Raw genomic sequence first — 24,625 nt, forward strand, 5'->3', positions numbered from 1 at the left:
TTTTAGATCATGATAGATTTTTTAAAAAAAAACAGTTTACCCGCGTTTAGATTATTTTTACCCGTAACTTTTTATTTTAGCGGTTTTTTTTATATAAAATAAAATTAGGGGGTTTTTAAAGGAAAATGTTTAAAAAATTCTGATTACTAGAGAAATTTGCATAATTTATCGGTTCATTCCATGGTTAATCAAGTAATATTTTCTATATTTTAAAAACAATATTGACTTTAGTTTTTTTTAAACCTCTTTTGTCACAAAAATTTGTCATTTTTTCTTCCCCTATTGGCGATGATTAATTTGGATTGAAAAAATAACACTCTTATGTATTTTTCGAAGATTAAACGACGATACACTTTACTAGATAAAGCTGAATTTATACCACTTTGCCCCGGTATAATTCCTCAATAGCGACACTATGGAACAGCTATTGAAGGTCTGGCCCAGTTTTAAAATTTTGGAGTGCCATCTCAAAAATTCAAATTCTGAAGTATAAGATAAGGAAAAAAAAACACATTTTTGATTTAAAATTACACACTCATTGAAGCCACGAAAAACTGAAAAAGTATCGTGATTGATGTTCCTGATTCCTTCCAAACTTGTAAAATATACAAATTAAAATTTCAAGGTCTTATTCATTATTAGCATAATAATAACCTGTTTGTAACTTAAATTTCTAAAACTGAATGTGGCCCCCCTTATCACATGGTTCATTTTGAAATATTTACTTTTTTAAAAAAATATATATATTTATATGTACAATTATTTGACAGGTTAGAACATATCAGGGTAAAAGCGGTTCCCGTGAAATTCTTTATGAGTATCATTGATCCCTCGGACGGTTCGGTTATTCAGCATGTAGAACACAAGAAAAAGATTATCCTGAAAATTACGGCATCGGGTAAGAGGCGAATTATAAATAAATTAGACCAGAAGTGTCGGATAGGGGGTCCGAGCTGCGAGAATATAAAAATATCAACCCACTTGTTAAGAGGATCCATCTTTCCCGATTTGAGATTGGTTGATTTGGTCTGTTCCTGACTAAAAGGATTAGATCAAGTCAATTCCTATTTATTTTCTAAAAATAAGTAGTGTTGTTCATCATTCCATTAAGACTTAATCAAGCCTTTTAGCCCACAAAATAAATTGACTTAAACATAAACATGGATATTTTTAAAATTATTACTTACAGTCTCATGGAGAAAGTATATTTTTGTTTAAAGTATCTATATCTAGCTAGAAGTACTTGTTTTTATATACAGATACTAAATTTTTTATATCTTGATACTTAAACAACCCTGATAAATATTGTCTGTTTTAGTAAGAATTATTGAAATTAATTAGAAATCTAGTTAATGGCATTTATTTTTTAAAAAATTCTTAAATCAATTAGGCAAGTAAATATCAATAAGAACTAAGTACAGAAAAATAAGTAATTCATTTCCTAAAGGGGAAAAAAAAACTAAATTTGAAATTAAGAATGAATAACAAGCATTTCTTTGAAACCTTACCTCAATCTTCAAAATATAATAAATAATAGAAGCAGCTTAAGGAAACAATTTCAATAACAAAGAAATTTTATCCAATATTATTAATTATCGTAGTAGTAGTAGTAGTATATTATCCAAGAAGTTTTTAAAAGCAAACCACCTTTTCCCCTGCCTAAATTTTGTAAATCAAAAATTTTGTTCTGATTTTTATCAAGTAATTTAATTTTTATATTGATAATTATAAACAAATGCGTAAATAATACAAGAAATAGGAATTTAACTAATGTAAAAATATTATTTGTTAGAATAATATTTTGAGATTTTGATGTTTAATCAGCTGTAAGGAAATTACTTTTCATTTTAAACACATTTTTAGAATCTGGTTTTGATTTATTTGCAAGAAATTGCTATGTTACAATAGGAGATGATAATCAAACAGGCACGTTAGAAACATTAATTGATGAAAAGGGGTAAATGATTAATAGTATACAACATATCAATATTTCAATTAATAAGAATATTAAAATAAAATTCTTATTTCAAGTTGTTTCGGGGTTAATAATTTTTAATTCTAATTTTTTTTAGTTGTCCAAGACAAAGAGAAATATTCAGTGGTTTTATGAAGAATTTTAGCTCAGATTCCCTCATTGCATCCTTTTTAGCCTTCAAATTTCCAGATATTTTAACAATATCTTTCAGATGTACAGTTAAAGCATGTATAGGAATGTGTCAAAAAGTTTAATAAGTATTTTTTAATATCGTATAATTTTCATAGGCATAATATACTATTTCTCTTCATTTATATATATGATGGTTGTATTTGACACTATATAAAAATAATATATTTTTTTATAAGCCTCATTGTCAAGATCATGAAGCAAAACAAAATGTCAAACGCCATATAATTGGAAATGGTAAATAAACAGATTTAATACAAATTATGTCTTGCCATTTTTAGCAATAAAATCAGAACATGAACTTAGTTCTCCTTATAATTTAAGAGATCATGGCTACAATAAAAATTTGTGTTTAACAGACAATATTTACAATGCTTTGATAGTGCTCTGGATTTTATTTCTGTTAAATATATTATTTTTACCTTCATTTGTCATATATATAAATAACAGTAAATAATATTATAATAAAATTTTGTTTAAGTGTGGCGACAAATATTTTGAAAGGGTTTCAATCTAAAATAAGATTTAATTCGTGGAAAAAGAAATATGTTTCTTACTTTGATCATAATCATACCCATATTAATTTCATCATATTTTTCAGTGTAAATACAAAGGAGCAACTTGTTAATTTTTTTAACAAAAACCATTCCATTCTAAATTATCTAAATAAAATATCTTGAAAAAATATGATAAAAAAAAACCATGCATTCTATTGACACAGCTTCTAAAGTATCATTTAATTCTGTGTCATGTCCCAATTTTTCATATAAATTCCAGATATTACTAACTAAAGCTGATATCATGAAAGAATTTTTATCAGCTTCACCAGTGTGAGCTAATAAAGCTCCTTCATTATTCAATAATCTATAAATATATATAATTTGAAAGGTTAAAATTTAATAACAACAATGTGCTATGAATCCCTCCAGTATTAATCTGCTTTAAAACTTCTGAAAGAACTTTTGGTTTTAACATGTTTGCTTTGCCGCTAGTTTAAAATCATATCATTCATTAAAACATATGTGATTTTGTGGCAACCACGAGGAAAGTTGATCAAATGTATTTGATGTTTGAAAATGAAGAACATAACACTAAATTAACCATATATGTGAGAAAATATAATTTTAATAAAATTAGAGGTTGCTGATTAAATTCTTTATGCGATCTTAGCAGTACCTACATATCAAAACAAAAACCAACAATTCATAATACGTTGAAAATATAGTACACCAAGACTTTTTTAATAACTTTATTTTAAAAAAACGAACAACTTTGAAAGTATATCAAAACAAAAATTTTATTATATTTAGACAAAAATTTTATTATCCTTCTAAAACAAAAATAATTTTTCCAAAAAATAAAAACTTTTTGTAATTTTTCAAAAAAATGAATAATATTAATTATTAAAAAAATAATTTTTTCTTTTAAATTTCAAAACTTTAATAATAATAATCAAAAATGATACCCCCCTTTTCCTTCTTGTTATTTCAGCAATAGCTTTCCTCAGAATATTATATAAAATCCTGGATTCTCCTAAAATAATTATAACTGCATTTTACCAATTAAATTATTAAATATCCAAAAAACATCTCGCATTGCTTTTATTGATTGAAGACATGTTAATAGTTAGATTTCGAATATATTGCATCTCAGATAATAATTTGTTTTTGAGTGAGTTAGAATAAATAGTTTAGAGAATAGGTCTTGTATGTCTAAGTACATACGAATAAAAACCTTCTTTAGTTTGCCTTCTGAAAACGTAAATAGATTTATAAATTCAGGAAATTCGGAGGCTTAAAAATTAAAAAATAATCTTGACAGGGTCCTTTTTAAAAATAAAAATTAAATTAATTAAGCAGTTGAAAAATAATATAATTATGAGTTTACTATTCATTTACTACTAATATTTTTTTATCCCTTTGAAACAATTTGAAAAATAGGCCCTTGAGGCATTAAATTGAAATTAATTAAATTATAACGGTATATATTTTATTATTTTTAATACAAATACTCACAATTCAAACTCAATATAGTCACTTAAAATTTTTTTTTAAATATAAATATCTGATTCATGTTTTCAATTTTAATAAAAAATAAATATTTATTTTTTATAACTTTAGCTTATAACTAATATTAGAAAGTTTCTAAAATAAGACACATATGGAATATCCACGCTAAAGTCAATATTTATTAAATATAAATATATTTGTATTTATTTTTAAATATTGGTATTGCTAGTATAACAAATATTTTATTACCATTGGATTGATATATCCCTAATTGTATTAAAAATCAACACAATATCTGTATTGAGGGCTGGCTAACAATACCATTATGTTGTATATTTTAAAATAATGTTACGATTTAATTTTAGCAACATTCTATTATATTCCTTTATCGAATATTGGTAACTTTTTTTTATAAAACTTATATAAGAATTAAAATTATAATTCTTTCTTATTATCAAAACTCTAGATTGTGTTTAAAACAATGTGACTCTCAGATCTTTAACCTTTGAGTCACACCTGCCACTTAAAAAAAACATTAAAAACGAGTTTTCCAGACAAAAAATCATTATACTTGCCAAATTTCGGTATCTTAATCCATCACATTATATTTAAAGTGCATCGCTGCTAAAAACAAAAGCTCTGTAACATATGATTTATAAATAAAACTAGTTATAGCATAAAAAAAATAAATGATATAGGATTAATTAATATTCCTTGTAGTGTAAATCAACGACGAAGCGTCCATAGTATGGGAAGCATTGCTTCCCTTGAAATTTTTCTTACAAAATTCTTAAATAAACTGAATATAATCTTTATACTATGCTAAATAAACTAATCTGACTTCGTTGAAAAAAATATTAATATAATTTTCATAACCTTAAAAAGATTAATATTATTTTTACTATTATTAAGAAATATTATTATTTTTACTAGGATACAATAATTTACTATTATTATTTACTACGTTAAAAGATTTACTATTATTTTTACTACTAATTTATAAAATCATGGTTTCATACAATATATTTATGGTGCAATATTTTTATTACGTTAAAAAAAATATACATGTGGGGAAGCAAATATAATATTGCTCATTTTTTTTAATAAATAAAGAGAAAATCACATTGTGAAATTGTGACGATTAAAAAATATGCATTGGGAATAGTATCGTTAAACGGCTAACTAATACAGTAGCCTGAGGATTTTGCTCATTGAAGGAACAAAGGTCTAGACACATATTATCGAAATATCGAGACTTAGGCAATATTTTTCTAGCTAAAATATTGAGTTAGCCGTTTTAAAAAATGGGCTCAAGACGAGCCGTTTAGCAACACTAATTGGGGAAACAAATTAAGAAAAAAATGCTTATTTAATAAACAAAAGAGAAAGAATTTTTTTTATATTATATTTTTATTTTTACCTTACTTTTTTTAAATAAAAATTTTTTTTATTTTTTTATAAGCCTTTAATTAATGTTTAATAATTGTAATTGTATTATTGAAAATTTATTAACATTATCATTTAGCTCAAGAAATTTTGATGCGGAAAAATTGATTATTGAAAAAGGAAGACCAAAACCACTTTTACAAAACTTAAAAAAAAAGGATTCAAAACTTGCATTCATAATTTTTCTATCGATAAATATGAAAAATATGAGTTGCTCACTGGACGTGATTTTCTAATTCTCTATATTGTTGGTCATGCCTATTATTCCCAAAGGAAAAATGTGCTTGAAACGATAAAGGATTTTCGGATATGAATAATTTTTCAAAGGCAGTTAAACGGCATGAAGGATCAACCGCTCATTTGCAGTCGATGATTGAATTAAAAACTGGCCAAAATCGTATTGAAAATATGATAGATTCGATGCACAAAATATCAATCGAACAGCATAATTCGAAAGTCAAATCAAATAGAGAAATATTGAAAATATTGATCAACTCTATGTTTTCTTGGAATTCAGGAGCCGGCATTCCGTGGTGATGATTAATCCTCTAATTCAGTAAATAGATAAAAATAATATTGAATTAATTTATTTCTCGCGGAAGTAAATTTACTACTGAAACATCATTTAGAAAATTGTAGTTTTTATTGGACTATAAAGCGACATTAAAAATGATTTAATTAATTCCATTTCATACGTCTTGCACCATAAAAATATTAATTAAATTAAGAAGAAAAGGAAATTTATATCAATAATATTAGATGAAACAACAGATATCAATAATAGATCTCAACTAGCTGTTGTTCTTCGTTATGTTTTAAATAACGGGTCATTGTATGAAAGATTTATTGAATTCTTTGATGTTACTCTGCATCGAGATGCTAATTATACATCTAAATTTGTCATTAAATTCTTGAATGATAAAAAAATTAATAGGTCAAAATTAAGATGGCGCAACTGTTATGGGCGATTCACATCCGACTATAAGCTAAAATTAGGGACGTCAATCATTCGGCACTTTATATTCCTTGCTTTGCCCATAAGTTGAATCTAATATTATTCAAATTCTTGCAGCAAAATTAAAGAATGTTAGGTTTTTTTAGCAACTTTATCTGGTTTAGCCAGATATTTTAGTTACATCATCTAAGCGAACAGCAGAATATGATAAATATATCCAAAAAAAAGATTACCACAAGTAGCCCCAACGAGATGGGAAATGGTAAGCTGGTTCAAACAGTTTTCAATTATTTGAAGGATCTAGTCGTTTCTTTTTTTGAAAGTATGATTGGTGGAGAATGTGTAATTGTCAGGGATAATGACGTTCTAATAACATATCGTTCGTGGCTATTTAAATATATTGAATGATGGAAATTTTTCTAATTTTATTATATTTTTTTCAAGAAATCTTTCCAGAATTTGATTTACTATTCGATATACTGCGAACTAAAATTAACGATATCGCTTATTGTCTTCAAAGGTATTAACGATTTCCGAAATTCAGTTAAATCGAATATAGAAAACATTAATGTTTTTTTTTGGAGAAATTTAAATGTAAAAGAAAATATTGAAGACAATTTAGATATAAAAAAACGTAATAGATCGGGATTGCCCAATACAAAAGAATTTTATAAAAATTTGATAATTAAAATAACAGATAATATAATCAACGAAATTGATTTTTGGTTCAATACATTTAAAAATTAGTAAATTCCAAATATTTAATCAAAATTTCCAAAAATATTTATTAGACAATTTAAATAACACTCATTCTCATTTTTTCGACTTACACAAGCTGGAAACCGAATTAAAGGTAGTGTTTCGGGACGATGAATTCAGAAATAAAAAGAATGTTAATGAAATACTTGAATTTTTGATATGTACCGATTTGATGAAAAGTTTTAAATTTTAAAATTATGCAAATTCATCTTAACATTGACTTCAACAACAGCAAGTGCAGAACGGGGTTTTTCATCTTTAAAAAGAATCAAATCTTATTGCAGAAACAGGATGAGTCAAATGCGATTATCGAATCTATCTTTATAAATGAAGTAATCGATCATTTTACACAAAAACAAAGACGAATTCCATTTATTTATAAATCTTAATATTTTTTAATTGTAAATGATAAGGCAGGCATATTCCTTAAAATTACTAATATTGCATAGTAATGACAATTTTATTTAATTGGTATACAACAAAGGTTAAAAATTGTATTGTTAATTGCAAAAAAAAATACATATATATATTATATATACAAAGTAAAGACATAAAAAATAGGTTACACAATTGTTACTTAAAAATGACTTTTTTTTTAAAAAAAATGATTAATTCACATTAACATATTCTTATTTGGTAACGAAGTTATATTAAAAACACGATTAAAAGAGGCCAATATTTTGTCGGAAAAAAAGCCAAGCGCATATAGAATTAACTCCTAAACATAGGCCCAATACGAAAGTGACGAAAATATTATAGTTCGAATGGTGAAGAGCGGTCTGCGGATTCGCTTGATAAGCTGCTTGCATGAGCATCCAATAATGCCTATCATTAGGTAACCGATTAAAATATGACAATTGGTTTTGGGAGCTGGTAAAGGCGTCATCGGTTGAACAACTTCCGCCATTAAAGCGAGATATTTGATTTCGAATGCGGGAAGAAGATGTAGCGAAGATTGTGCCATCGTTATTAGTCGGGTACGGTGAAGGGGGTATGAGGGAATGGCTTACGGCTCTATTCCTGTTGTGCAGATCTTTGTATTCCTCTTCGCAGCCTCCAACAACTCGTTGTGATTGAGGGGGAGTTACGTTCAATTTAGGTTTTCTCAAAAAAAAGTTTTCGGCGATATCATTGGAGGTACGATGCCGGGTATGTTGGAACGTAGCATTGTTGACTGAGCTAGACAATTGCTTAGATCTAATACGATCTTTTTTTTAAAAAAGATATATAAAGAGTGATAAACTGAATCATAATTATTTAAATAGTATGTATTACATATTTTCTATATAGAGACTAAATTATAAATAATTTATATTTTTTTCGTCAATCATTCAAACACGTGACATAACAAAAATAAAGCGCGTCTCGCCATAATGAGAAAACACAAATTTTTTACTTTTTATTTGGTATTAAATGATTTTTCATATTAACCGAAAAAGGAGACAGTAAAATGCCGAATTGGGTACCCGAGTCAAACCGGTTTTCTTTTCCCAAACCCGGGGCTGGGCCCCTGAAAAGCTGTATAGCCTCAATAGATCTCTCTCTCTCTCTCTCTCTCTTCTGACTCTGATAATTTTTTAATAATGTAAAAGTTAAAAAAACCAAAAATATACCGTATACATGATTCGATGGATTGATGTTGCTAGTCGTTGCTGGTTCGAGCCGGGAAATATTAAATGATCCGAATTTATTGTTCAGATCGTATTTTGGCTTTGGTCTTGCATTTCTGAATATATATATATTATTTTTTAGAGTATACTCATTTTACTCAAAAACGCTTAAAAACGCTGGAGAAAGCGGAAAAGTTAAAACGCGGGCAACTTCATGGTCGCGGCAATAGAACCGAACGAATATTTTTATTTATCGAATGGTAAAATATATTTTTTTTTGAGTACGAAACTTAATATTTTTGTTAATTTTTTTTTTAAAGTAATGAATAACCTAAGATACCAAAATAAAAATAGTTCCTTATGTTTTTTGAATTGATGTTTCATACAAAAAAATCTAGAAATAGAAATCAGATGCTGAGTATGAGACAAAAAAAATCTTAAGAGGAGAGGGCTTTTTTAAACTTTAATTTATTTACTTATTATAATCGTTCTCAACGTATCCGCCATCGAACGAGTTTGGGAAATGCCCGTTTTGATTGGCGTAAAACTTGTGTGTCGTAGTTCTCCGCGAAGCGGGCATAAGAGTGTTGAACAATTTTAGAGCGGAAAAAATGGTCAAACACACGTCCATACAATAATGCCACCAAAATTGATACGAATAAGTGTGACGGTAAATAATCGATCCAAACCAAAGAAATGGTAAAGGTAAGGTGAAAAATTTGCTCCATCCACAATTTCTATAACAACCCAATCATCCAAAAAAATATGTCAATGTTTGTGTATTAGTAGTTATCAGAGTTGTTAAAGAATCAGTATACAAGTATCTAGATCCTGTTTCTAGATATTATTTTAGACGTTGTATCTGTATCTAGATCCATTTAAAAAGTATCTTTTAACAACTCTGGTAATTATATTATATTGTATAAAATGTTTGACAATATATAGTCACTCCGGTAATTGAGGTACGCATGGATTTGGGATAAATGGGGTTTAGTAATCGTAGTGATCTAATTGGTTGAGACGTAAGCCAATACGGAGCATGGAGATTGTTACGTTGTCATTTGCGGAGTATTTAAATGATTAAAATGGAAATCTCCGCATTTTATCATATTACTGTTCGTGCTAAAAACGATCCGCCTCTCCCTCCCTCAAGTTTGATCGTGGTGGGTGGTAGGGAGCATTAAACCCAAATCTAGACTTTAAAAATGGAGGCCCATCATCTGTAAACAATAGTATCGGAGTTTCCAGATGGCAAAAATTATATTTTCTAAACTTCCGCAAAATGTTTAGTAGAAAAGTGTTTTTTATATTTCTTAGTCCCTTTATTAAAACTATCGATTATCACTAAACATATCTCTACGTAAATGGGTCTGGTAAAATCAAAATGTACTCGTCATAAATGTTAAAAGATACACGATATTTGAAAGATACATTGGCAAAAATTCGCGAAAAAAATTAATGCGGCTAATAGTCAGAACTGCTGCGGCAATTAGGAAAAAAAATGAATGATATTAATTATGAACCCCCGCTATATCATAAATTAATTTATTTATTTTATTAACCAATCAAAATCTATATAATCACATTGAATATAACTGCTTCAAAATAATTTATATACCTTATCTAAAAGTTGTCCAAAAAAAAAGTGAAACTGAAATTGCTAAGTAATAACAGAAGCTCAACCAGCAATGCAATAGGTGTCATGCTGAATCAAAAATTTCACCAAATCTCAGAGAACCAAACAAAAATTAATGATTAATATAAAGGAAATTTTGAATATCAGAAAATGGTGGTCATTAGGTAAAAACTTTGCAAAAGAATATAAGGCACCAATACACATAATGATTGATTAAAAGTGTAATTTTGAAATGCCTTAATATATGATCTCTTCATATTACAGTCAGGTAATACCATTTTTAACCAATAATGTGCCCTAAATATATTTTGACTTAACCAATCACAAACGGAGTTTAGTATTAGATTGTGAATTTGATAATGCAAAGATTTCCTTATTTTTAATTATCGATATATTATGTAAAATAGTAACGAAACGATCTCCAGGTTCCATCAATTACTAAAGCCCATTTATCCCCCATCCATACATGCCCCAATTACTGTTTTCGTTTAAATGTAAATGAGAAGATGTATACGAAGGTATCATAGTTAACGGAACGGGACCGATGACGTTTTTAGGTGTTGCGGAGAAAACAGAAAACACGGAATGGACCATTCCGAGTTTAAATGCCAGGGAGAGGGTACGATTAGGGTCCATTCTATAGAATATTAAAAAATATCAAAAAGGCAAGTAAGCTATAATGGCCTCCAGTACGGCCCCTAAAGTTAAAAGTGAGAGAATTTAAGGTTATTATAACAGAACACGTGGTCGAGTCCGGCCTCCAAATATGTAATCACCCCAAAGACAGAAAAATTCTGTCCGATACCATCGATAGACGTCAATCGAAACCGATGACTATTATCCAAACCCAAACCTTGAATAGCCTGAAGAAACTTCAGAAATGGCTCCTCCAAATTTATCTGTAGAAGAAACCGAAAATTCTCCTAGTTCCCATATATTTAACGGATCCTAGTTCGTGGACAAAATTTAGTCCAAATCCCAAGGTATGATCGATTTGTCCCTATCGTCCCGTAGTATCGAATTAGGATTATTTTTATACCTTTTGTCGCCTTATAAAAAGGTGATATATAAATTGGTTCTGAGTTCGAATCCCAGCAAGGATCAAGTTTTTTTCTTCTCTTAATCCGACTTGATGGTTCCGTCTTTGGGGGGGGATTATATGTAGGAGGCCGGACTCGCCCACGTGATTCCGTTATAATAACCTTAAATTCTCTCACTTTAAAATTTATGGCTCATTTTGGACGCCATTTTAGTTTACAAGGTGGGCCCAAATCCCATTTGACATGACTCACGTTTGAACTGTAGAGTTTTATATGGAATTTGATCATAAACTACTAAAAAAAATAATGAAATATAGTAAATTGGAAATCAGTAAACCCAGTGTCTTGTCGTTGATAAAGGATGACGACGGATAATAGGCAGGCCATATTGGTTATGTAACGACAAAGGGTGGGTTTGTTGGCGGGAAAGACTTCGAAGTACCGTAAATGATTGACGTGCGAATGGTCAAGCACCAGGCAACATACGGATAGAATAAAGTTAAGGGCCGCGAGAGAGACGGATATTAGCCTAACATTCGTTTTGAAGGGACTCTTATGGAGGTAAAGCGGGGGGAGGGGAAGAGTATTAGCGGAAGTGAAAAAAAAGGTAAAGTATATCAAGAAAAAAAAATGATCCAAAAATGTTACAACGAATTAATTCTACAAAAAAATTAAATTTACGCCGTCCGCGATGCGCGTCGTAGAATCGTCTGTATGAGGTAAAAGCGATTGGTCGGCTTTGATCTTTTTGTTCAGAAAATGTTGGCACTTGCGGCAGAGAGGGTACACGCGTTCCAGATTGTCGCGAAGAGTCGCGTGCTCATCTTCGTAATTTCTCTTTTAAATCACGATATATTTTTTTTTGATAAAGTTATCTATATAAAATAAACGTATTTACGACCAGCTAATCAAATTCGAGATAGAAAAAAAAAAGGAAATGGAAAAACGGAATTTAATAAATTCAGAGGAAGATGTGAGCAAGATCTCCTGTTGAGAGTCAAGGTCAGTTGGATTTTAAAGAATATGAGTTAGGATCCAATTTTTTTCGGATCCATATTCAGTCCCGAAGTGAAGAGGTAAACCGAACCGGTTTAGAAGGCGTCATAATGCTATTTTTTTTTTAAAAAAATCTTTGATTTCTTAGAAATCAAATGAATAAGTTACTTTATCCCTCAAAAGCCGGTCCGGAGAGGAGTCAATCTTTTTCAAATGTTTTTCGGATAGTTAAGCGGTCTAAACCATTTTTGGTTGATTTATTACTATAGCCCTATTTATGATATTTTGAAGGAAATCGGGAGAACCGATAAACTCTTTATTCGAGTCCGGTCTTGATTAATTAATTTCTGAACTGTCCGTGCCCAACCGATCCACATCCGGTAGGATCGGACAGTTCCTTGTCGGTTTCTCGTAAAAATATTATGGTCACCTTATTTCGAGGAGAGAAATTGTTCAAGCAAGATATCTTGTGGTTTTCGTTCGCGTTACAAGTATCGCACAGACCGTTAGAAAATCTATCGCCGCTATTAAAAGCGTTACATTCGGCGTAACGTTTCCGCGTATTCGAGGTAGAATAATGTTGAGCCCTTATGAGCCTATTATAGCCTCCATCCTAGCAAAATATAATGACGGGGAAAAAAATAAATAAGGTTTGTATATTAGCAAACGAAGCGGATACTTCGGGAAAACTATATAAATAAAATAATCCATTTCCGGAGGAAAGGTTTAAAAAAAAGAGAAATAGGAATGAATGAGAAAAACCATCACTGAGAGGGGATAGTCTAGTAAGGAGTTGATGATGCAATTGTGTTATTTATATTTTAGTGGAATATCCTATCATTGAACATATATCGACAGCATCCATTTTTATAATTGAAATCGATATCAAGGGCGGGAGTCATCAGTGTCATTGGCTCGGTTCAAGAGAGCTATGAGCGAGGAAGGTAACCTTCTTTTCGTAAATACTAGAGATCTGGAGAGGTTCGATCCTACAAAGCTGGACTGACCTAGAAGCGCAAGGATTTCAGCTAACAGGGATTTAGCAAAAGGGAAGGGACTTGGGAACGTAAGATTCTACTGCTAGAAGGTGTGGTAATGGTTTTAGGGGCACCTCAGAGCAATACATTTGTGACCATCGATTTTTTTGGAGTGAGTGAACCTGGGGATTTAAAAGTGGAGAGGGTAGACAAATCTATTAGAGAATTAGTTTTTTTAAAAAAATTTGAAGAGCTGAAAGGTATTTTAAAAATGATAAATTAAAGTAGGGATGCAGAATTTGATAAGTTATTTGTCAGAATTTAAACCGCCAGTTGAAAAAGTATGGAAGAAGATTTGATGCGCGGTTCGGGAGTCGTTACTCAGTGGGAGCGTATCTTTATGCTAGGAATTAGCGAAGATGCCGACTGTCCATTATCGACCCCGATCTATAAAGGTACAACACTTGAACAATAAAATTCATAGCCATTTAATCTGCCCACCATTTAATCAATAATGCCTTTATAGTTCATTATACCGTATATACTCGATATTTGTCGCAAGGACACAAATTTATTCAGAACCACCATTCATAGTTTAAACACTCCTCAAAAATAAAAAATGTCTTCAAAGATACTTTTGGACACTTTTTTTTCAAACTCCGCTACTAATAGAGGATCTACAGATCTTCACTATAACTAAAAAATATATTCGATTATGCTTATATAATTTTTCTTTCCCTTCATTTTATCAAATATAGAGATGAGTTCTGAAGAAATTATACATTTCTACTGAGCAGTAGGCAACAAATATTTAGGATAAAATTTATATATGTTTTCTAAGCAGGTGATAGCCGAGAAAAATTAAATGATATATATTTAATAATGTTTTATTGAGAATGTTGAAAGCAAAGACCTGCAGGCCAGGCCATAAACCCGACCTGGGTACACGGGTCGCATCGTATTTTAATCATTTTAAATATTCGGGCCGGGCTTTAAAAAAATATCCGGGCCGGGCCGTATATTTTAAAACCAAATATTTGAAACCGAGATTATTAGCTATAAAATCTTAAATCAATAAAATATATTTTAAAAAAAAATCCGGGCCTGGCCTAGCGAAAAGAATTTCTGGGCAAAAAATCAGGCCTGGCTCACTGCAAGTGGTACCTCTGCAGGTCTTTGGGTCGAAACTAAGATGATTTCAATGAGTCAAGAGTTTGATTCACAAAAAAATTTGGTGAGGTGTTAAAAACCAAAACTCACTTTAAAAAGGAAAAGTTACAAATTTATATGAATAGCCGTAAAATGGGTGGGCCCTTTGGTCAACAAAACGCCATATACATATCAGGTTTTATTAGCATTTGTTGGCGAAGAAGTATAGGTCAAAAAGGGCAAGTTAGATCCGAATCAATTACAGAGAAAGGGTTTTAATATTATACGAAATGAAAGAAAGCCTTCAGCAACAGGAAGGTGGACAAATTTTCGAGGTCCGCTAAATCGGACCTCGAAAATTGGGTAAGAAATTTTTTTTTGGACGGGTCGAGGTTCGGAAATATTTTGTTACAATTTTATAGATAATTTCTTATAATGTATAACATACTATAAAAAAAATAAATAAGGAAGGGTTGGGAAATCAGGAAATTAATTTCATATTCGAGTTTGGTGGAAAAAAAATTTGTATCCTTTAGGTCTCTAGTGTACGTAGAATGGATAGTTAGAATATTCTATTCTATTCGAAAAGTCAAATCAATTTGCATGCGAATACAAATGAAGAAAAAAAAAATGTGGCAAGAAAACTCCGAGAAACTTGTTTCAAAAAAAAAAAAAAATTAGATTATTTCATTATATTTTTTTTTTATCATGTTATCTATATATATATATTATATATATATATATGTTTAAAAAAAATTTAAGTATAATTTTACATTTTATGTATTTGATATTGATTTTAAAAAAAAATATTGCCATTTTGTATATAACATATTCTTAAGTTATCCGATAATTTTCTAGAAGAATTCAAGAGAGATAATTATCAGAAATATTTTTAAAAAAAAATTTCAAAATTCAAACAAAAAAAATTAACCTGGGCGGAAATCGGGTTATAAATAAGACCTGTGCGCCGCCGATCGAACACTCGACCACGCCGACGCTAAAAAAGCGTGGCGGCTAATTATTTGTCGGCGCGATATAATATATATTTTTTTAAAAAAATCCTTAAATATTATTTGGCATAAAAATATCTGATTTTTGTAACAAAGAATGATATGTTATTATTAGGATAGTAATTTAGAAAAGGGTATCGATATTGAAACATTTAGTGTTTGCAAATGTCCGGTCCAAGTCGGTCCCATCATGCTCTTGGGTCCCATGGGACGATCCGGTCCCATAACACGGTCCTATGGTCCGGTCCGACCGATTAAAAAGATAAAAGTTTACTATGCTATTAATCGTTTTTTAGTTAATGTGCCATGTACATGAACACATATTTAATGCCTAACACTTTATAATATCTTCATTCACCTTCAGAGTTGTACGAAAGATCTTCTTTGAAGATTTTTGAGCGAGATCTAGCTCAAAAATTTGAGCAAGAAAGATCTTTGAAGATCGTAAAATTTGAAGATCTTTTATTTTTTTAAAAATTTTGTGTAACGATCTTCAAAGATCTTCATGATATTTATTTTTTTACCCCTTTATTAAAAGCCCAGATGTTTTTGAATTTTATTAATATATTATTTCTTTTATGTTTTATGCCTCTCCTCCTGCCTTGATGAAAGAAAAAAATATTATTTATTTTTTAAGCATGTTAAATTAAAATATAAATTCAATAATAAAGATGCACCGACAATCTTCATAATCGTATTTTATAAAAAAAGTTTTACCACAGAAGGGTAAAAATTTAATTTATTATATTATTAATAAAATGTTAAATTCAGAAAAGCGATAATTTTTCTAATCGTTATTTTTACATAAATGGGTAAAAATTAATATTGTAAAAAAAATTTAAGTTAAAATTTAAATGAAGATGTATTGTAATTTAATTTGTAACACAAAAAATTGACAATCGTCATAATCGTTTTACTTAACTTTTTTGATTTTTTTTTACGCAAACAGGTTAAAATTTTTTTTATTTAGATGTAAAATTAAAATTTTAATAAAGATATACCATAGAAATGTGACATTTGTCATATTCGTTTTTATTTAACTTTTTTGATTTTTTTTGACGCAAGGTTAAAATTTATATTACTAAGATGTAAAATTAAAATAAAGATTGACCATAGAAAAGTGACAGTCATAATGTTATTATAATACATTTTTGAACCTTTTTAGATATAATATAGAAAACTGATAATTGTCATATGTAATATTTTAAAATTTTTATAAAATTTAAACAAGCATAAAACGGATATTTTGACAATTATTGATTATTTCAAAATTATTGAAAAAAATATATATATTGTTAACCAGTTTTATTTTCAGAACGGTGCCACCCCATCTAATTTTAAAAAATAAACGTCCCAAATCTAATTTTTCGAGAAAAAATGTTGGCTTAGTATGTTTCTTAAATTTTTGGCTTTATTATTAGATTACAAAATATTTAAAAAAGATGCCTTCTAAGTTCTAACTTCTTTATTTGAGCATTATTTAATATTAAGTAAGAGTCGTGCTTTATCTATTTACAACGACCAAGATTTTCAGGGCAATAAGATATAGGTAAAATAAGTCAAGTCCAAATTTTTTAAATATATTTATTGGTTAATTTTCTTAGTTGGGCTTGGGTCGAAATATCTTAGTTTTTGGTAAGATTTTTGGTCAAGAAATTAAACCAGACCCAACTCATTCAAATGGATCGACTTATTATTTTTTTATTCTGAAAATATTGTATATTTTTTTATTTTACTCTAATGTATATATTTAATTTTTTTAAGTAACGAGTAGCCCGTTACTTTTTGAAAAGGTAACGAGTATACCTAATTTTTTTACTTAATCACGTTTCCTCACACTTCACGATTTTTTCACGTTTTTTGAGTAAATTAAAATAATCACACTTAGTCTCATACTTTTTCTCACGTTTTTAAATATTTTCAAAAATATTTTTAAATTATTTTAAAATATTTTTAAAAACAAATAATTTTATTTTTTTTCTCTTTAGCTTTCACCTTTTCTGGTGGTAAGCTCCTTCAACATCTCTCTCCACTTTATGTTATTAATACAATCTCTTTTATCTAATTTATACTTCTTTATATTGGCTCTAACTTTATGGCCCCATTGAAGTTTTGGCCTTCCTCTTTAAGTTTGCCCATCACTTCCAAACTCTTAACTTTATTTCCTATGTAGTTCATAGGCCTTCTCATTGTGTGCCCATACCACCTAAGTCTATTTAACATTAACTTAGTCTTAATGGGCACTACCTTTAAACTACTTAGTATTCTTGTACTGCGCACTTTATCCTTTCTTGTTACCCCAGCAATCATCCTCAGCATTCTCATCTCCATGGTTTGTAGACTTCTCTCGTCTGATTCTTTGGTTGGCCATGTTTCCGAACTATATAGAATAGTTGGTTGTATTATGGAACTGTAAATTTTTCCCTTTAATTTGTGTGGGATTCTTTTATCAAATAGCACTCCAGATAAAGATTTCCACTTTAACCACCCTTGTCGGAAATTACATGATTATTTAAAAAATAAAATATTTTTCCTTCCCTCCTTAATCTTATTCTTTATCTCTTTTTCTATTGTGCTGTTTGTTTGTATAGTGGAGCCCAAATATTTGCAGCTTTCAATTGCCGATATCTGCCATTCATTTATATCAATACTCTCTGTTTCATCTCCTCCTATCACCATATACTCCGTCTTTTCTCTATTTACTTTTAATCGTGCGTTTCTAGGATATTTATCAAACTCAATAGTCTTTCTTTCATTTCATCCTTAGATTCGGCAAGTATCACAATATCATCTGCAAATATCATATTCCACGGGACTGTTTGAGGTATAGACTGTGCTAATACATCTATTACTGTAATGAAGAGAAGTGGGCTGAGAGCCGACCCTTGATGAACTCCTTCGGCTATTGTGAAGCCTGCTGAAGTACCTGATATCCTGTATTATTCTTATATATTTTTCGGGAACATTTTTGTGGCGTAGCGCCCACCAGATAAGTTTTCTTGGGATTCTATCAAAGGCCTTTTCTAGATCGAGAAAGACCATGTGTAGCTTTTTGTTCTTTTCCCTGTATTTTTCACTCATTTGCCTAATTGCGTGGATAGCATCGGTTGTTGATCTTCCAGGCATAAAGCCGCCAAACTGAGTCTCTCCTATTTCGATTATATCTCTTAATCTTTTTCTAATATTTTTTCGTATAGTTTTAGACAGTATGACATTAGTTTTATGCCCCTGTAATTTTGACAATTATGTGGATCCCCTTTATTTTTGAAGATAGGAACTAGATAGCTCTGCCTCCATTTTTGGGGAACCTCTTCATTTCCAAGTATCTTATTGTATAGATTTGTGAGGAGATGTATTCCATCATCTCCTAGTGCTTTAAGGCTTTCTATTGGAATATCGTCTGGACCCCTAGCTTTGTTGTTTTTCATATGCTTGAGGCATGTGATTATTTCTTGTTCTGTTATAGGTTGTACAAGGTTTTGATATGAGGAGTGTTCGTCTAGATGTAGTGTGTGGGGATTAAAGTTGAGAAGCTCCTGAAAATATTCTTTCCATCTATTCATTATTTCTTTTTCCTTCATCATCAATTTCCCATCTTTATTTTTGATTACTTTCGGAGCTCCGTTTATATCCCTAGAGTTCTTTTCTCGCTGTTTGGCTAATCTGTATATTTTATTTTGCCCTCCTTTGGTATGTAGATCTTCGTACATGTCATCGTATGCCATAGATTTGGTTCTAGCCACCGCTTTTGTAGCTAATCTCTTGGATTTTTTGTATCTTGTCTTGTCATCTGCGTTTTTGGATTTGTACCATATTTTATATAGGGCTTTTTTCTCCTTTATAGTGGTTTGTACCTCTTCATTCCACCACCATAGTTCTTTGTATGATTTGTTGCCTCCCCTTGTCAAGCCTAGTGTCGATTTGGCAGTGTCTATTAATCTGGATGAAAGGTCTGTCCACATTTTTTCACTGACTTGTGAGGAATCGATTGTTTCAATATTTGCATTGATTGCATAGTCATCTGTCATTGTTTTTAATTTAACCCATTTGATGCATGGTTCCAGTTCTATCTTGTTTTGAGTGGATTTATTTGAGATGCGTAAATCCATGGCTAGTAGCTTGTGTTGTGCGGCGATATCTTCTCTTTGAATGACTTTGCAGTCTATTACTTCTTAAAATCTTCTGCGAGAGATTAAATAATCTAATGACTCTTTTATCCTATAGTAGGTGTTGGTTAAGGCAAGGTCGAAGGCTTGCGCAAATTTCAATACGTTCTCTCCTTCATCATTTCTTTCTCCATATCCAAAACCACCATTATGCCTTTTGTAGCTATCTCTTGCTTTCCCCACATGCGCATTTAAGTCACCACCAATTATGACTAGGTCCTCCTTAGGGATTTCCATTACAGCTTCATCGAGGATAGCTCTAAAATCATCTTTCTCTTCTTCTTTGCAACCCGTTTGAGGAGCATATAATGAAAGGATGTATAGTATTGATTGACCAATGCAGAGTTTTATCTTCATTAGTCTATCAGAGATCCTGTTGACTTCTACAACTGAGGAGGTTAGATCTTGACTGAGGATGATGCCGACACCGTTCTTATTGCTAACAATTCCATTATAGTACAATTTATACCCATCTCCAATCATCAAAGTCTTCTGTCCTTTCCATTTCGTCTCTTGAATGCACGCTATATCAACTTTTCTCTTGTTCAACATTAATGCCAATTCTCTCATCTTACCTTTAAGCGTCCCAATATTCAAACTTGCTAATCTCATTTTCTTTGCTTTGACCTTTACTTTACTTTTCACAGGATGGAGGTCTACACCCTGCGCGTCGCATGGAGGGAACGCCCTAGATTTCATATTCATATTTTCATTTGTGTCCTTCATTTTGTTTATTAAACAGGTATCCTTAGCACCCGGCTGTCCAGGCCTGTCGGTGACCGGGTGTCTTCTCAAGCTCCGAAATTCATCATACCATATGTCTTTACACACCAGTCATCGAAGAAAAACTTGAAAGTTTTTATGGTTCTTACCAGGATTGAACCTGCGTCCTTGTTCATACTCGTGTTTCCAGGCGTACATCAAAATTTTAAATTAATTTTATTTTAAAATATTTTAAAAAAATTGTCGTATAATAGTCCAGCTAACCAATCATATTCATTGATCAATTACCCACAACCCATATTCAATTTAAAGAAAGTTTATCATCAAATAATATGAATTAAATAACTATATATTATGGATTTTATAAATCTAAGATTAAAACTCGTAAACTTAATCATTAATTAAATTTTTTTCTTTATTAAATAAAATAAATTTTTTAAATTATAATTATGAAAAAAAATTCTGTAATTTCTAATTTTTTTTTCATTTGACAACGACAATATTTTTGCCACATGCAGCTCATGCCATAAAAAGCTCAAATCAATTCCATGTAAGATTTTAAATATATTTTATTTTTATTATCATCCAAAACAAACAAAGAAATCAATTTTTTATAAAACAAAAATATATTATTATAATATATAATAATACTATAAAAAAAAGAACGGAGATGGTGTGGCGCAGGGAAACAAAAATGAAAAAGGGACGTAAGTGTTGTTTAGGATAGCTCTTTGGCTAGAAGACTACCATTATTATTGGTTTTTCTTTTTAAAGTTACAACTACCAAATTTTTATATTTTCGTCATTTAAATTTTAGAACAATTAGGGTGTGTAACGTAATCTATATTTAAGCTAATAAAGACTTTGGCCAATTTAAAATTTTTGCAAATTTCTGGCTATACCTGTAGAAAAATATCTTCACAAGTAATTTTTTTTTCCTAGTCCGTTGTTCTCGCCCAACCCTCATTAGTTATTCAAACAAAATCTTATGAATTAAAGGACAATTAAAAAGAGGCTTATAATTTTTCTTCTATTTTTATAGTCATTCACCAAACCTAGTTAACAAATGATTTATAGCGAAATTAAAATTAATTCGATACCGAATATATATACTTTTATAACAACCTCCAATTGTTTTATTTTACAGCCTACCTAGTTTAAAAATGATTTAATAACCTTATAATTCAAATATATTTGCATTTTACAGCTAATCTTACAAGACATATTTTAAGTCAACATCCTAATATTGCAGCTAATTTGAAATCAGATGAAGTTAACATTTGTGATACGTCAACAGCAAGTTAGCAGTCAAACGAGAAGACAACCCAAACAATTAAAATCTCATGAGCAAATCGAAAGTATTTTATTGCATACATTAAACAATAAATCACTATAATATAATCAACTTTTTGTTGTTAAATCGTAGAATTTAATTTTTTAAAATAATTTTTAACTCGGGTTTAATTTATTTTTAAGGAATCTAGGAAAATAATTCCCCGTGAAGAAAAAAATCCCTGGAAGATTACTCCCCTGAAAATAATTCCCCTGAAAAAAAAATCCCACAGAAAATAATTTCCATATTTTTTGATCCCTATATAATATTAAATTATTTTTAGAAAATTAACAAAATAGTAAAAAAAAAAACCATTTTTAAAATAAGCCCTTGTAATCATTGATTTGGATATATACTTTTTTAAAAATTTATAATCAGATATAAATTTTAAAATCAATAGTATTGTATTAAATTAACATAAAAAAACATCCATTTTGTTATTTTTAACCGGGATTCAGACTGATACAAACGTACGGAACAGAATAGTAATCTGTTATTCTTATTTAATGTTATATAAATCATTTTTACCTTAGTGGCGTTTAGGTTGGAAATACCCTCCCCCCTCTTCATGGTAAATATTAGAAACCTGCAGAGGTGCCATTTGTACGGCCAAGTCCAGCCTGGATTTTATATTTTCAGACCCGGCCTGGACCGGCTTTGTTTAAAAAAAAATTTTCAGGCCCGGCCCTTATTTTTAAAAAATATATTCTATTTATTTTTGATTTTTATGGCTAATAATGACGATTTCATATATTTGGGTGTTTTTTTTAAAAAAAAAAATTTCTGGCCCGGCCCAGGTATATTTAAAAAAATTAAAATACGGCCCAAGCTTAGGGTCGGGCCTGCAGGTCTCTGGTAAATATAATATGGTTAATTAATATTAATTATTGAAATCTAGATAAAAAGTAGATTATGGATATGATATCCCTCTTTCTAGGAAAAAAATTTGTTTTCAATTTTTTTTTTTTCAATTTTAAATTGAATTAAAACTATAATTTTCATCTATTCTATAAAAATCTATCTGATTGATTACCAAATAAAATATAAAAGGTATTTTTGAATCTGATTTGACCTGAAAGTTCAATTTTGCAGGGTTCTAAAATAATTATTAATTTTAAATATCTTATTATTTTTTTAAAAAATAAATAAGGTATACGAATCGGTTGTGGGATTAATTGCCATTAACAACATGCCAATTAATTTAGTAACATATGAATCATTCAGGCTATTATTAGATCCAATAGTCCAATCATTGAATATGACTATAAACAAACATATCGTAATTGATAAAATAAAATATGCTGCGTCAGAAATAAGATGCCAGATAATGCAACAACTAAAAAATAAGCTCATTTCTTTGAAGATAGATACTGCCACAAGATTTCAAAAATCAGTGTTGGGGGTTAATGCCCATATTATTATGGATGATAAGATCGAAATTCGAACTTTGGGCATGTTAGAAATTGTAAAGGCGCACACGGCGTCTAATTTAAAGGAAGGAATAGATAATTTATTAAAACAGTATAATATATGTTTGAGCCAAATATACAGTATAACAGTTGACAATGGTGCTAATATGGTTAAAACCGTTGAAATGATAGCCGAAGAACAGCTAATTACTCATCTTGATCTTTATGAAGATGCCTTCTCAGAAAATTTGTCCCAAATGAATGATAATGAGTCTTCATCGCAAATAATTAACGATTCTCTAAATGATAAAGAGATCGCCCAGGAAAATGACAACCCTATTTCAAATATAAATGATAGTGATTCGTCTGAGGAGTATATTATACATAATCAAAATCAAGATGATCTACAACACGATGATGAAAAGATGAAATAAATGATGACTTGGAAAATTTAATAAATGATCTAAGAAAATCATTTAAGCTGATTTGTGTGCGTTGTTGTGCCCATACAATTTAATTAGGGGTTAATGATTTTATAAAAAAATTTATTAAGGAGGACCTAGATGAAATAAAATCGATTCTTAAATTATTTAAATCACAAAATATAAAAATTTCAACGGTTTTAACCATATTAGCACCATTGTCAACTGTTATACTGTATATTTGGCTCAAACATATATCATACTGTTTTAATAAATTATCTATTTCTTCCTTTAAATTAGACGCCGTGTGCGCCTTTACAATTTCTAACATACCCAAAGTTCGAATTTCGATCTTATCATCCATAATAAATTGGGCATTAACCCCCAACACTGATTTTTGAAATCTTGTGGCAGTATCTATCTTCAAAGAAATGAGCTTATTTTTTAGTTGTTGCATTATCTGGCATCTTATTTCTGACGCAGCATATTTTATTTTATCAATTACGATATGTTTGTTTATAGTCATATTCAACGATTGGACTATTGGATCTAATAATAGCCTGAATGATTCATATGTTACTAAATTAATTGGCAAGTTGTTAATGGCAATTAATCCCACAACCGATTCGTTAACCTAATTTATTTTTTAAAAAAATAATAAGATATTTAAAATTAATAATTATTTTAGAACCCTGCAAAATTCAACTTTCAGGTCAAATCAGATTCAAAAAATACCTTTTATATTTTAATTGGGATTCAATCAGATTTTTTTTACTCTGAACGTAATCTATCACGAAAAAAACAAAAATAAACAAATAATG

At 29.7% G+C, this 24,625-nt stretch overlaps 1 protein-coding gene across 1 annotated transcript in view; it reads right to left on the reverse strand.

Annotated features, from left to right (window-relative positions):
- Positions 1-7,995: 7,995 nt before the first annotated feature.
- The window catches only part of LOC135926471 (uncharacterized), a 28,652-nt gene continuing 12,022 nt past the window's right edge, over positions 7,996-24,625 (reverse strand). The window contains exons 3-8 of the mRNA XM_065462362.1: positions 13,046-13,228; positions 12,301-12,456; positions 11,957-12,171; positions 9,420-9,680; positions 8,947-9,059; positions 7,996-8,540 (exon numbers count right to left, since the gene is read on the reverse strand). Coding sequence (XP_065318434.1) covers positions 7,996-8,540; positions 8,947-9,059; positions 9,420-9,680; positions 11,957-12,171; positions 12,301-12,456; positions 13,046-13,228 — 1,473 coding nt within the window. The remainder of the gene's footprint in view (positions 8,541-8,946; positions 9,060-9,419; positions 9,681-11,956; positions 12,172-12,300; positions 12,457-13,045; positions 13,229-24,625) is intronic.

This window comes from Gordionus sp. m RMFG-2023, chromosome 3, assembly GCF_954871325.1.
Source record: "Gordionus sp. m RMFG-2023 chromosome 3, tfGorSpeb1-WG-v2, whole genome shotgun sequence".
Classification (NCBI taxonomy): Eukaryota; Metazoa; Nematomorpha; class Gordioida; order Chordodea; family Parachordodidae; genus Gordionus; species Gordionus sp. m RMFG-2023.